This window comes from Microcaecilia unicolor, chromosome 14, assembly GCF_901765095.1.
Source record: "Microcaecilia unicolor chromosome 14, aMicUni1.1, whole genome shotgun sequence".
In the NCBI taxonomy this organism is placed as follows: Eukaryota; Metazoa; Chordata; class Amphibia; order Gymnophiona; family Siphonopidae; genus Microcaecilia; species Microcaecilia unicolor.
Genome location: NC_044044.1, coordinates 50,555,112 through 50,570,199, shown reverse-complemented (window position 1 = coordinate 50,570,199; position 15,088 = coordinate 50,555,112). Strand labels below are relative to the sequence as shown.

The 15,088-nt window shown below is 43.5% G+C and overlaps 1 protein-coding gene across 4 annotated transcripts in view; it reads left to right on the top strand.

The window, feature by feature from the left end:
- The window catches only part of ARHGAP30 (Rho GTPase activating protein 30), an 89,977-nt gene that overhangs the window by 35,880 nt on the left and 39,009 nt on the right, over positions 1 to 15,088 (top strand). For all 4 annotated transcript variants that reach the window (XM_030187969.1, XM_030187970.1, XM_030187968.1 and 1 more), the window contains exons 2-4: positions 479 to 581; positions 4,419 to 4,563; positions 6,595 to 6,677. In XM_030187969.1, coding sequence (XP_030043829.1) covers positions 479 to 581; positions 4,419 to 4,563; positions 6,595 to 6,677 — 331 coding nt within the window. The remainder of the gene's footprint in view (positions 1 to 478; positions 582 to 4,418; positions 4,564 to 6,594; positions 6,678 to 15,088) is intronic.

Sequence of the window (15,088 nt, the reverse complement as noted above, 5' to 3'; positions counted from 1 at the left end):
GGCCAGTGGTTATTTATACCAGTAAAACTTGGTATAAATACTGGCACCTAAGTTAGGCGCATAACCCTGCATGTCGTTTTCTAGAATGCCCATGGCCCGCCCATTCCACACCCATCATCATGCCCCCTTTTGGCAGCTTGCTTTAGAATTTACAATCGCCACTTTGCAGAATACGCTTGGCGGGTAGCGCACATTAATTCTAATTAATGCCAACATCCAATTATCAGCGCTGATTAGCTCGTTAACTAATTAAGTTTGTGCATTGTTATGGAATGTGCTTTGATTTCCGGGTGGAAATCTCGACATGATGTATAGAATCCAGGGACTAGCCATTGCTGCTAAACGTGTAAATTGCTTTGAATATTGGCCTGATATTTTTTTTCACCACTGATACCTTTGCTTTGCTTTCCTTTCTGTTTCGTGAATCTCCAGAGGTCCCATCCTGGATGCTTTGCTAACCTACCTGTTCTTATTCCAGTTCCTCAGGTTTTAAAGAGCTGCACCGAGTTTGTGGAGCAACATGGGATAGTGGATGGAATCTACAGGCTATCCGGAATCTCCTCCAACACTCAAAAGCTGCGGTCAGACCCTGTCTTGCTGGCATTTCTGTTTATTTCATGTGTATGTGGGCAGGAGGGAGGGGGAAAGAGGGACGTCTAAGGTAAAGCCGAGCCAATCATTTCCCTGGGACATTTTGCACCCTAAGAATTTAAGGGCAGAAGTTTAATTCGACATTTTGATTTAAGTTCAAAATGTGTCCTTAGTCTACTTTTTGGGGAATTGAAGCTTGCCAGGACCTCCTGCAGGTAGGTCCTAATCCCAGCTGTGCCACTGATCTGCGTTATGAAATTGGGAAAAATCAATCTGCTGTCTAAAATCTGTTATTTCTCTAGGGATGCTGCTGTGTGTTTATTTTAATCTCAGCCTGAGCCCCAGGTGGCTCAATTGTTTGCTTAATGACAGACACTGAATGGCAAAGGCAAGACTGGGGTCCGGGTCAACCACTCTATACACACTAGATGATAGGGATTATCAATAAGCCCCATGTCATAAGAGCCAGGCAGAGCTTGTCCAGTTAAGGTCTGTTAGACACAGAAGTGTACATGTCTGTGATGGCCATCAAATCGGGTTTGTCATACATGAAATCCACATGTGCAATTCATATTTCCTCCAGATTCTATAAATGGCGCTCAAAATTGTGCATTTAAATTTGGGCGTGTGCCCAATTTGTATATGCAATTAGTGCCAGTAATTGGCTGCTAATAATCAATTATTGGTGTTTATTGACAACAATTTGCATTTACATTTTTTTATTTTTGTTACATTTGTACCCCGCACTTTTTCCCACTCATGGCAGGCTCAATGCGGCAGGCAATGGAGGGTTAAGTGACTTGCCCAGAGTCACAAGGAGCTGCCTGTGCCTGAAGTGGGAATCGAACTCAGTTCCTCAGGACCAAAGTCCACCACCCTAACCACTAGGCCACTCCTCCACTTACTAGGATGTATTCTATAAGGATGCACGCCTAACTTTTTAGTGTGCAATATTTACCTTGGCTTACCCGTGTAAATGCATAATTCGTATGTCTGGAGTTAAGTATGTATTCTTCGAGCCACCTCAGTTAAAGGCCTTTCTGGGCGCTAAAAACCCATCTAGCTGAAGTGTAATAACAACTGATATCAGCAGCAAAGTGAATCAATAGATGAAAATCAGGACTATGCCAATTTGAAGCATGACATTTTCTTTGAATGATATTTCTCCTTAAATTTGTTTGGTCTCCTCCCCATTATTCTTTCTTTTTTGGTGGTCTAAGGAAGAGTGAAAAGATTAATGTGTTTAACAAGAACTGTTTCTTCTTACATATTTCTCTGTATTTCCTTACAAACAGGTTTTGTTTGTATTAATGTGAAAATTAAAAATAAAATATTTTTAAAAAGGGGGTGTGGCCATGTGGGGGGGTCAGGGGCAGGTCAGAGGCATTTACTAAAGATGCACGAAGTATTATAGAATGGGGGGAATCTACTACTACTACTTAACATTTCTAGAGCGCTACTAGGGTTACGCAACGCTGTACAATTTAACAAAGAGAGACAGTCCCTGCTGAAAGAGCTTACAATCTAATAGACAAGTGAACGGTCAGTCCGATAGGGGCAGTCAAATTGGGGCAGTCTGGATTCACTGAACAGTAAGGGTTAGGTGCCGAACGCAGCATTGAAGAGCTGGGCTTTAAGCAATGCCTAATTTAGGTGTGAGGATTTAAGGTGTGAGGATTTACAGTAGGTTTCAGTTGGTGTGAATCCTCTCGCCCAATCCTGGCAGTAAGTGGGAGATTCTATCTATGATGCCTAAAAAACTCGGCGTGGAAATCAATGCCAACTAAGTGTATTCTATAAGCGGTGCCTATATTTAGGCGCAGTATATAGAATACGCATAGTTGATATCTCAACACCTAAAACTATGCACCTCCATTTCTACCAATGAAAAGTAGAGGAGTGTGGTAGCCGTGTTAGTCCACTCTTAAGGTTATCAATAGAAATCAAACAAAATAAAACATGGAAAAGAAAATAAGATGATACCTTTTTTATTGGACATAACTTAATACATTTCTTGATTAGCTTTCGAAGGCTGCCCTTCTTCCTCAGATCGGAAATAAGCAAATGTGCTAGCTGATAGTGTATATAAGTGAAAACATTCAAGCATTACTATGACAGTCTGACAGGGTGGGAGGAGGGGGTGGGTAGGAAGTATGCATGGGGACATCAAAGCATATCATTGATATTCTAACAGGGTGGGTGTGGATATGAACAATACTGGTGCCAGCAGGGTTCTCAGGCCTGTTGGTCAACATTTTACAGGACCAGGACACTGTACCAGTGATTTCACAGTGAGAATCCTCAAAGGTAACTTTAAAACCATACAAGAACGTAAGACCTTTGAAGTCAGAATGATTGAATATTTTAAAACCCAACAGAAAGGACTTAACAAGGATCTGGGGTTCCTAGCCCATTATAAACCATAAAGCTGTATGTCTCTGTTGATCACCCTCCCCTCACCTATCCACACCCACCCTGTTAGAATATCAATGATATGCTTTGATGTCCCCATGCATACTTCCTACCCACCCCCCTCCTCCCACCCTGTCAGACTGTCATAGTAATGCTTGAATGTTTTCACTTATATTCACTGTCAGCTAGCACATTTGCTTATTTCCGATCTGAGGAAGAAGGGCAACCTTCGAAAGCTAATCAAGAAATGTATTAAGTTATGTCCAATAAAAAAGGTATCATCTTATTTTCTTTTCCATGTTTTATTTTGTTTGATTTCTATTGATACCAATGAAAAAAAATGTGGCATAAATCCCAGTGCGTTGATTTAGACGCACTGGGCCATATTCTATAATTACGCATGTAAATTTCAGAATGCCCACAAAATGCCATTTACCCCCCTCCCCCACAACTATGCCCCCTTTTGCCTGTGCGCATTAGAAGTTTGGCGCACTGCATTACGGAATGTGCTTAGCGAGTTGTTCATGTAAATGCTAATTATTGACAATTAGCGCTCATTGCTTGTTAAGAGTTGTTATCAACACTGATTATCTTAAGCCAATTAAGTAACGCATGCTGTTACAGAATAGGCTTGTATTTCAGTACGGATCTGTAGGCTAGAATCCGGGGGTAAGCGCTATTCTATACATGACACCCAACTCGGAGCGTCATTTATATTGCTACACTACGGTGCTCTTCTGACAGTGGAAGTTTATTCCTTATATGAAAGTTTTTTTGTAACAAACTATCGACTTTACACAATCAGCTATACATCATAAGACTCCTGAAGAAGGCGCGAGCTAGCGCCGAAACACAGCTGTGTTGAGTGATTGTCACTTCGCTTGCAATAAAGAATTGTTTCTTTATAGACGTCTCCTCCGGTTTTTAGACGAGCCTACCTTTCCTACTTCTTGCTTCTGCAACCTTTTACTTAGGAACCAGTGTACCTCCACCCCTTTGGGGTGGTTTTCTTTGCTTGCTTGCTTGCTTGTATGAATGAATTTGCCACAAATGGGTTATACAAGGCATGGCTAAAAAAAACTTTCCTATTTTCAGGCAGCTGGGTCATTAGTGAAAACCCAAGATCTAACTGCTGACTTAGAAGTGGTTTGGTAGTGATATCAGTAAAGCCACTGCTTATGGCAAGGTTTAAATGCATGTAGGGGAGTTAAGATTGGCATGGAGGAGGGAGTTGCTATCATAGCCCTAGCTGCAAGGGACTAATGCAATCAGATGTACCCGTGGTCTCTGCTCCAACATATCTTGAGAAGGCAGCAAGAAGATTTTTTGTTGTAATCTTATTGCCCATAATATCTCAACACCAGAGCCAAAAGTTGTAGAATTAAACCTATACGCTTTCTGTTCTTGGACTGTAGACAAGAATTTGACACGGAGCGCAACCCCGACCTGAATAAGGAGATGTACCTGCAGGACATTCACTGTGTGAGCTCTCTCTGCAAGGCCTACTTCAGAGAGCTCCCCAATCCTCTCCTCACCTACCAGCTCTATGACAAATTTGCGGTGAGTACGACTAGGCCTGACTATGCTTTCAGTAGCTACTACAAGCAGGATTAAGGTTGCTGGAATGAAATATCTATCTGCAGAGCAAGCTCCCTCACACCTATGTTCTGCATAGTGTTGCTCAAGACCAGGGGTGAGGGGGCCGACATGGTGACACAGTGGAAGTGCTCTACAATGCCACGCAGAAGATGTGGGTTCAATTCCTAACTTCAGTTGGGGATGCAGTGGAACCAGCACCTAAAGCCTGGTTCTCACAAAAATGTCCAAATTGGTAGTACGTTCAAATCAAAAAGTATTCAGGGGCGTGTTATGAATGAATAAGCCACAAAAAAGTGCCCTAAATGACCAGTGGAAAAAATCAGGGATGACCTCCCCTTTCTCCCCCAGTGGCCACTAACCCCCTCCCACCCCCACCCCAAATGTGATTAAAAACATTAATTGCCAGCCTCAGATGTTATACTCAGGTCATTAGTGCACCATGCAGGTTCCTGTAGTCTAGTGGTGGGTGCAGTACACTGGAGACAGGTGAACCCAGGCCCATACCTCCCCCTACCTGTTACACTTATGCTGGAAAATGTGAGCCCTCCAAAACTCACCAGAAACCCATTGTACCCACATATAGGTGCCCCCTTCATCCATAAGGGCTATTACAGTGGTGTACAGTTGGGGGTAGTGGGTTTTGGGTGGATTTTGGGGGGGCTCAGCAGACAAGATAAGGGAGCAATGGTGAGATGTGTACCTGGGAGCACTTATTTGAAGTCCAGTACAGTGCCCCCTAGGGTACCCCATTGTTCTTCTGGCATGTCTGTGTAGCCAGACTACAAAGAATGCTGGCTCCTCCTGTATCCCAATGGCTTGATTTTATGTGTTTTTGACTTGAATGTTTGTTTTTTGTTTTTCAAAAATGGACCAATATATCTAGAAAATAGCCATTTAAAAAATGGATGTTTTTCTGTTTTAGAATATAGCCATTTTCTATATTTCCCACTTGAATTTCGGATGTTTTTTAGCAAAATGTCCAAAGTTGGACTTAGATGTCATATCGAAAATGTCCCTCTACATGTACAACTACGCATGTGGATGGAAGTATTTAAGTGCATGATTGGTGCTTACATTTAGGCGAACTGATATAGAATGGGGGGGATTATGGCCAGATTTAGGGCCCACGGTTATGGGGTTCCAGAAGCAGCTCTGATTCATGGCCCCCACCTAAAGATGGGAGGTAGTGTTTAAAACAGTGGGAAATTAGATTGGAATCTACTATTATGAGCCTTCATTCAAAACTGCCCGTCTCAGGTCTAACTCATTTGGAAGTCCAAAAAGGAGCAGGAGGAAGGTACCAGGGTGCTTCCCCTTCCCTTTCCCCCCCAAAAAGATGGGGTGGAAGGTAATCCTTTGTCCTTCTCCTCAGGGCCGCTGAGAGGGGGGGCAGGGGGGACAAAAGTCCCGGGACCTGGGCCTCCAGGGGGGCCCGGCGCCGCCGCCTGGCCCGCCCTCTGTCGCCACCTGGCCCGCCCTCCGTCACTCCCGGAACTAACCTTAAGCCTCCTTTCACTTCGCAGCAAGCAGAAGCAGGTCAGGCCACTCCTTCCTTCCATGTCCCGCCCTCGCCTGACGTAACATCCGCGAGGGCGGGGCACGGAAGGAAGGAGGAGAGGTCTGCCCTGCCGCTGCTTGCTGCGAAGTGAAAGGAGGCTTAAGGTTAGTTCTGAGGGCCTGGCCCGATAGCGGGTGGAGGGGGGGCCCGGCGACCTTGGGTGGGTGGGCGGCAGGGGGGGCCTGGCGATCTCGGGTGGGCGGTGACCTCGGGTGGGCGGGGCCCGGCGATCTTGGGTGGGCAGCGACCTCGGGTGGGGGTGGGGGGCAGGGGCGGCCTTGTCCCGGGCCCGGCTCCGGCTCTCGGCGGCCCTGCTTCTCCTGAGAATCACTTAGCAATACAGTGCTAATATGGATGGAACAAGTTGAAGACCTAATACAGACATTTCCTCTTTCTTTGACATTCCCCCCCCCCCCCCTCAACCTCTTGAGCAGGACGCAGTGGCGATTCAGTTGGAGGAAGAACGGTTGGTGAAGATCAAGGAGGTACTGAAGGAGCTTCCCCTGCCACACTACAGGTACTAAGAAAAAACAGCCACAGCCCTACCAACTCGAAATCTGTTCTAAATGAAATGGGAACTGATGCAAATGAGGAAGGAACTAGATCGTTTTTTTTTTAATCATCCAGTTTTTATTAAACAACTTACAACACCAACAACATAGACTTGTACTGTTTCACAATTGCAAACATAATATCCTTCCCAAAAAACTATACACATTTTATCAAATTGCACTATATCTCATACATGCACTCTTGCTATACACTCTGTGAGAAATTGCACAATACTGATATATATCATATACTTTATAAACTAGCCTCAATAGCCCAGGGAACCATTAATTAGGACTCCACTGAATTGGCCTGTATCATGGGCTCCTCCTCCTTTCCGAAAAAACATCCACAAGTAACAAAAAACTCCCTACATAAGGAAGAAAAGGATCTTGTGAATAAAAAACGGATGGAGGGGTATTTTAATGATCTACTTCAAATATCAATATGACTATAAGTGCATTATATCACAGAGAGTATTGAATGGAAGTAAAGAAAAAGTATGTATGATCACTTCGCAGTCCTCTTAAGGTTATATACTGAAGCAATATTCAAACAGAGAACCTTCATTCATTCATTCATTGCTTGATTAGAATCTTTTTTTCATGTTGAAATAAACCACTTATCTTAAAACCTGGGAATATTGTCACTTCTATCCATCAGAGACAATCCATCCAAAGTAATTGTAACCGGTTCTCAACTCTAGTTTAAATCCTTCAGTCCGATATAGTTCCGGTTGCGAAGTGAAATACTCAAACGTGGGAGCTGCTAGAGCAGTAAAATCTGCTCAGCCATGATGTCTTCTTAATTTTCTCGACAGCAAGGGACCCCACTGTTTCGCGTTCTTCGTCAGGAGAAATATACAAAAACAATTAAATGTATTTCTTTTCTATCCATCGCGAACCTCGGTTCAGAACATGGCGGCTATTAATATAGAACGCCAACATTAGTAGCTCCACCCAGTGGGAGTTCCGTGATTATTTCAAACAACCAATCACTGAACTAACCTACTTATATCCTATTGTCCAATCACTTCTGTTGAAAGATTTAAAGTGATACAATCATCATTACGGAAGGTTAATATAAATTTTGTTATACTGTATAGTTTGAAATTGCTTTAAAAAAAGTCTTAAATGTCCATGAGGAATTGTCACTCTTTATGATTGTTAACAAGTTACAATAAAGAATATATGTACACACATGTATGGAAAAAAAATTTTTCTTTTTCTCTTCGGATGATAATATATTCTGAGAATACACCTTTTTAACATTAAAAAAATGCTTCCCATTCCATCGGTCCGTTTAAACCTTCTGGATAAACAGTTTGCAAATAATAAATCCATTTCTGCTCCTTTTGATGTAAAACACGAGAAACATCCCCTCTTCTGTTGTTATTTATTAGTTGCTCAATAATTAGACAACGTAGCTGTTCAAATTTATGATTCCTTTCTATACAATGTTTAGCCAGAGGCATATATGTTTTGCCCGATTGAATCTCCTGACGAAGAACGCGAAACAGTGGGGTCCCTTGCTGTCGAGAAAATTAAGAAGACATCATGGCTGAGCAGATTTTACTGCTCTAGCAGCTCCCACGTTTGAGTATTTCACTTCGCAACCGGAACTATATCGGACTGAAGGATTTAAACTAGAGTTGAGAACCGGTTACAATTACTTTGGATGGATTGTCTCTGATGGATAGAAGTGACAATATTCCCAGGTTTTAAGATAAGTGGTTTATTTCAACATGAAAAAAAGATTCTAATCAAGCAATGAATGAATGAATGAAGGTTCTCTGTTTGAATATTGCTTCAGTATATAACCTTAAGAGGACTGCGAAGTGATCATACATACTTTTTCTTTACTTCCATTCAATACTCTCTGTGATATAATGCACTTATAGTCATATTGATATTTGAAGTAGATCATTAAAATACCCCTCCATCCGTTTTTTATTCACAAGATCCTTTTCTTCCTTATGTAGGGAGTTTTTTGTTACTTGTGGATGTTTTTTCGGAAAGGAGGAGGAGCCCATGATACAGGCCAATTCAGTGGAGTCCTAATTAATGGTTCCCTGGGCTATTGAGGCTAGTTTATAAAGTATATGATATATATCAGTATTGTGCAATTTCTCACAGAGTGTATAGCAAGAGTGCATTTATTAGTTTTTTGATATATGTTTAGTGCACTCTAGACAATTGAAGATATTTCCACTATATCTCATACAAAATGCCATTTTATGTTATAGAAGTCCCCCCCTTTCCCCCTCTATTCCCCCAACCACACCCTCCCCCACCCATTCCCAGCTTTGTATTATTATTATTATTAATTTATTTATGCAATTTCAAAAACTTGAATAGCAAAAAGAAATGGTCAAAGGGAAAGGAGTTACATACTCACTCCACTAGGGCTGGGAAGTACTGCCAGGCTACTTCCTGTTTAGCAAGCGGTAGGCCCGCGTTGGGCTTACCGCCGCTTAGTAAAAGGGGCCCTGAAATAGCTACATGTGACACACTTATAGGTATACGCTATATTGTGGGCAAGTGTACTGATAAATGCGTATATTGCCATATCCTATATAATAATTCTCACCTCCAACAGGATGTGCCTGGGACCGTGCCTGCCGGAAGTGGTCTGCTAGGCAGGCACGCACTGAGGTCAGTGACAGACAATTTGGCAAAGCAAAAACAATCTGAGTGCTGCCCATTAGGACACAGGGTTGATAGGAGAGTTTTAAAAGACTGAAGGAGCTGAAAGTGTTAAATGGGGGGAGGGGGGGAGTTCTGAACCACTGAAAGACATGAACATTTGGGAAAGGAAAACAGTCTGAATGCTGGCCATTAGGACACAGGGTAGATAGGAGAGTTTTAAAAGACTGAAGGAAACGAAAGTGTTAAACTGGAGAGGGGGGGGGGGGGGGAGTTGTGAATGACTGAAAGACATGCAAATTTGGGACAGGAAAATAATCTCAATGCTGGCCATTAGCACACAGGGTACATAGCAGAGTTTTAAAAGACTGAAGGAACCAAAAGTGTTCGGGGGGGGGGGGGGGGGGGGGGGGGCAAGTTCTGAATGAAGGAAAGAAATGAAAATTTACGAGAGGAACACAATCTGAATGCTGGGCATTTGTACACAGAGTAGATAGGACACTTTAAAAAAAAATTTGAAGGACATGAAAGTGTTACATCTTGGGGGAGGGGTGAGGAGGAAAGTGGTGGGGTATCCGGATACTGGGCGTTAGGGCCACGGGGGTACATAGACTTTTGAAAACCTTAAGGAACCCAAAGTGTGGGAAGGAGGAGGAAAAGGAGGGGAGGGGTGAGGGGCATTATGAACAGGGGAGGGGGCCCTGTCACACACTCTCATTCTCACACACACACTGTCACACAGACAGTCTCACTCTGTCACACACCCGCACATTCACTCTGGCTCTCTCTCTCAAACATACACACTCCCAGGAAAACCTTGCTAGCGCCCGTTTCATTTGTTCCAGAAACGGGCCTTTTTTACTAGTAGTTTTATAAAAGGCATTTTTCGTGTATAAAATTACCTCCACATATTTAAGACTATCCTGAGGGGAAGATGAAAGAAATGCAGTTTAAAATGTTATGTGCTACTTTGAGCAAGTGAGAAGCTTTACAATGGAATCCTTGCAATTCTACTGACATCTAAAGCATTATTTGGAGGAAGGATTTTTTTTTTTTTTTACAAGGATCGAGCTAATCTAGAAGGATATACAGTGGATTCCGATTAATCGAGACATTGCTTAATCGGGGTGGCCACATATTTGGCCTAAAACCCAGAGAATGGAAACAAAGCACAGTTGTAAAGGTGCAACACTTTTGCTTATTGGGACACTCCACCATTTATTTGGGGCAGTAATGTATATAAAACATTGTCAATACATCACCAATCCCTGAAATTTATATGGGCTGCCTTGTTTCTGTATATGTTCTGCTGTGCGGTGTGCCATGTTCCATCCGTGGCTTGCGCTGAAAAAATTCCAAGGAAAGATTTAACACTTGCGGACAAAATCGCCTTGCTAGAAGAATTGAGAAAAAAAAAATACCGACAAAAACCAGTCAGCGCCAACTGACAGAGATTACAGGAGTGTCAAAATCCACAATAGCACGCGTTGTACAACAGCAAGAGAAATTGATAACCAAGTGGACTTTAACTGAGAGGCAACAGGGCGTTTCCCAAAAACGGAAGCGTGACGGTAAGGATCCCCATGTGGAAGAGGCCCTGAATCAGAGGTCCTCGTAACAGGAAGAGGTGTTCGTGAGAGTGGATCATTATAGAAAGTTTACCTGTTCTGTATCTTGCTATCAAAAATGCGTGGATGACATCAGAAAATTTTAAGAACTAGTTAATGAGCTGGGACGCTGAATTACAGAGGGGGTCTAGGAGGATTGTGCTTGTCTTTGATAATGGTGCAGTCACAAAAAGAGAGGGAAAACAGCTTACAAATACAACCAAACAAACAAAAAAAGCAGACACTGGGCCTTCAGGATTGAGAAAAATGTAGTCCTTTAATATGACAAAGACCCGACACGGGCCGTGTTTCAGCGTACAACCGCCTGCATCAGGGGTCAATAGAGTCCTATAGGTCAGCTTGCGGTCTATTGTGCAAGGGGTAAGTAAGACAGTCGGGGTAGATATCCCGTTGTGTTAACAGCTCGTCTGTAATCGAAAGGACGCCTTCGGTAATGGTTCATCTAGCTCAGTATCCTGCTTCCAACAGTGACCAATCCAGGTCACAAGTACCTGGCAGAAACCCAAGTGGTAGCAACATTCCATTCTATCAATCCCAGGGCAAGCAGTGGCTTCACCATGTCTGTCTCAATAGCAGACTTTGGACTTCAAGTATTTCCATGTAACTTGAGTGTCCTCTAGTCTTTGTACCCAAACACTGAGTTGAGAAGCACTGCTCTATAAAATAGGTTTAAAGTAGATGGTTTTTGTGTGTGTGTGTGTGTATGTGGGGGGGGGGGGGGGGGGGGGGGATTTCTCACATAGGTGACCTGTTATAAAATCAGGCTCTTAATATATGAAGACGCCTGTGCCCTCTCCTATCACTTTGGCATTTCTAATGCTTAATATTGCTCTTGGTTGTATATTTGTCTTGTACCGTATGTCTAATAAATTCAGGCCCTTCTCTATTTTTTTTTGTTACATTTGTACCCCGCGCTTTCCCACTCATGGCAGGCTCAATGCGGCTTACATGGGGCAATGGAGGGTTAAGTGACTTGCCCAGAGTGACAAGGAGCTGGCCGTGCCTGAAGTGGGAATTTGAAGTGGGAATTGAACTCAGTTCCCCAGGACCAGAGTCCACCACCCTAACCACTAGGCCACTCCTCCACTGTTGCTACTATTGGAGATTCTACATGGAATGTTGCTATTCTACTAGCAACATTCCATGTAGACGTCGGCCCTTGCAGATCACCAATGTGGCCGCGCAGGCTTCTGCTTCTGTGAGTCTGACGTCCTGCACGTACGTGCAGGACATCAGACTCACAGAAACAGAAGCCTGCGCAGCCTTCTACATGGAATGTTGCTAGTGGAATAGCAACATTCCTTGTAGAATCTCCAATAGTAGCAACATTCCATGTAGAATCTCCAATAGTATCGGTTTTTTTTTTTCTTACATTTGTACCCCGCGCTTTCCCACTCATGGCAGGCTCAATGCGGCTTACATATACAGGTACTTATTTGTACCTGGGGCAATGGAGGGACTTGCCCAGAATCATAAGGAGCTGCCTGTGCCTGAAGTGGGAATTGAACTCAGTTCCCCAGGACCAGAGTCCAGCACCCTAACCACTAGGCCTCTCCAATGGAGTTAGAGTAAATTGATTGTTGTATTATTGAGATATTTGTTAAACAGAGTGGGGCATCTGTAAACAACATTAAAAAAATCTCAAGGTCATATCTGGAATGTATCCAATATGGACTGGTATGGTATCTGTACGCCTACTTGAGTATCACACATCTGCTCTTTTCTACATTCCCTATGTTTCCCCACTTTCTTTAAACCTCAGACTGCTTACCAGGTGGAAAATGCAGATTTACCACAAGTGGAAGCAGTGGTAAGACAAACGGTCTTCTGTTCATCAACCCAGGCTATTTTTTCCATGCTAATATAACCAGCCTGAGTGACGTGCTAGATTTCTTTAAGTCATTTGGCATGCAATATAACTGTCAAGGAATGTGGCATCATAAGAGCACTTTTCAAGTCAGGAATGGAAACTCCTCCTTTGTCTGCTCTCTAGTCTGCTAGATATTTTGTCTGTTCTTAAAGAATTCATACATCCCCCACATCTGGAACAACAACGCCCCCTCTTTCCTGAGCGAATGTTAAATCCCTGAAGCATCTAGATTTTTTTCTTTTGCCAAAGAGAAATTTCTTTTGATGTGTTGGTTAGATCTCTTTTCATGGTCCATGCTGGAAGGATAAGTAGGATATGTAAACTTTAGTAATAGTATCATAAATACAATGCACATCTGTCAACTATTACATAGTAACATAGTAGATGACGGCAGAAAAAGACCTGCATGGTCCATCCAGTCTGCCCAACAAGACAAACTCACATGTGCTACTTTTTGTGTATATCTTACCTTGATTTGTACCTGTCTTTTTCAGGGCACAGACTGTATAAGTCTGCCCAGCACTATCCCCGCCTCCCAACCACCAGCCCCGCCTCCCACCACCGGCTCTGGCATAGACCGTATAAGTCTGCCCAGCACTATCCCCGCCTCCCAACCACCAGCCCCACCTCCCATCACCGGCTCTGGCATAGACCGTATAAGTCTGCCCAGCACTATCCCCGCCTCCCAACCACCAGCCCCGCCTCCCACCACCGGCTCTGGCATAGACCGTATAAGTCTGCCCAGCACTATCCCCGCCTCCCAACCACCAGCTCCGCCTCCCACCACTGGCTCTGGCACAGACTGTATAAGTCTGCCCAGCACTATCCCCGCCTCCGGCTCTGCCTCCCAATCTCAGCTAAGCTCCTTAGGATCCATTCCTTCTGAACAGGATTCCTTTATGCTTATCCCACGCGTGCTTGAATTCTGTTACCGTTTTCATTTCCACCACTTCCCGCGGGAGGGTATTCCAAGCATCCACTACTCTCTCCGTGAAAAAAATACTTCCCAACTATTGATACTTGTCAACTATTGATAATGTCAGATATCTCCACCTTCCATTTGTCTGTTTTATCCTTACTCTTTACAATATCTGGCAAAAAAAAATCTCCCAAAGTTTATGAGTATCCTGTGGACTTTGAGTGCCCATTTATTTCACATTTTCTTTAGCCCATTTAAACAGAGTTGAGCTAGCGATTCATTCTATGGTATTTCGCTGAATGCCAAAGCTTTGCCCACTGAGATACTTCGCAAGACAAAGAAAGGAATGAGTTTCCTTTGGAGGAGTAGCCTAGTGGTTAGAGCAGCAGCCTGAGGACCAGGAGAACTGAATTCAATTCCCACTACAGCTCCTTGTGACTCTGGGCAAGTCACTTAGGGGCCCTTTTACCAAGCTGTGGGAAAAAGAGCTTTTCCCTGGCTGTGGAGCCATTTTTCCTGTGTGCCATGGCCCTTTTTACTGCAGTGGTAAAAAGTCTCCAGCACACATGACCATGCCGCATGACCATGCGATGAGGAGTCCTTACTACCACCCACTGAGGTGCCGATAAGGGCTCCCGCGCTAACTCAGCGGTAACTGGGAAGTGAATGGTGATGCCTGATTACCGCTGGGTTACAAACACAAGCCATTTCCGGGGGGTTTTCTTTTCTATGGGAACAAACTTCGGTTTAGCGCACCACTGATAAGTGCAACATTCGCTTATATGCATGGTTTAAGACTGCTCCTCTGCAGGAAAGACTCCGCATAAGCGCGTGCACGGAATATGGAAGCCGATTGGCACGGGACAAAGGGGCGGTAAATTTTAAATCTCGGTTAACTGCCACAGGCAGAATAAGCGAAAGAATGTTGTTAGAGTGTACACTGGGGTCGTTGTCATCGTCGCGGCGGAACTGTAAGACTTTAACACTGGCTAAACGAATAGAAGTTCTTAGACAATTAGAAAACAAAGTCAAGCATCTATTGCTAAAGAATATGGTGTCAATCCCAGTCAAATTTCACGTGTCTTGAAGCAGAAAGACCAGCTTCTGGAAGACTGGCAAAACAATACAAATTTATTTATTTATTTATTTACGGTTCATTTCTACCCCACATTTTCCCACAAATGCAGACTTCCATGAATTACAAAAGTTAAGAGATACAGCACATGAATTTAGCAGTAGAATAAGGATAAAACGTTAACAGCAATTAGGATGACTAAACAGCAGAGTCAGTAATGGAATACACTTGTTCAAAAAGGT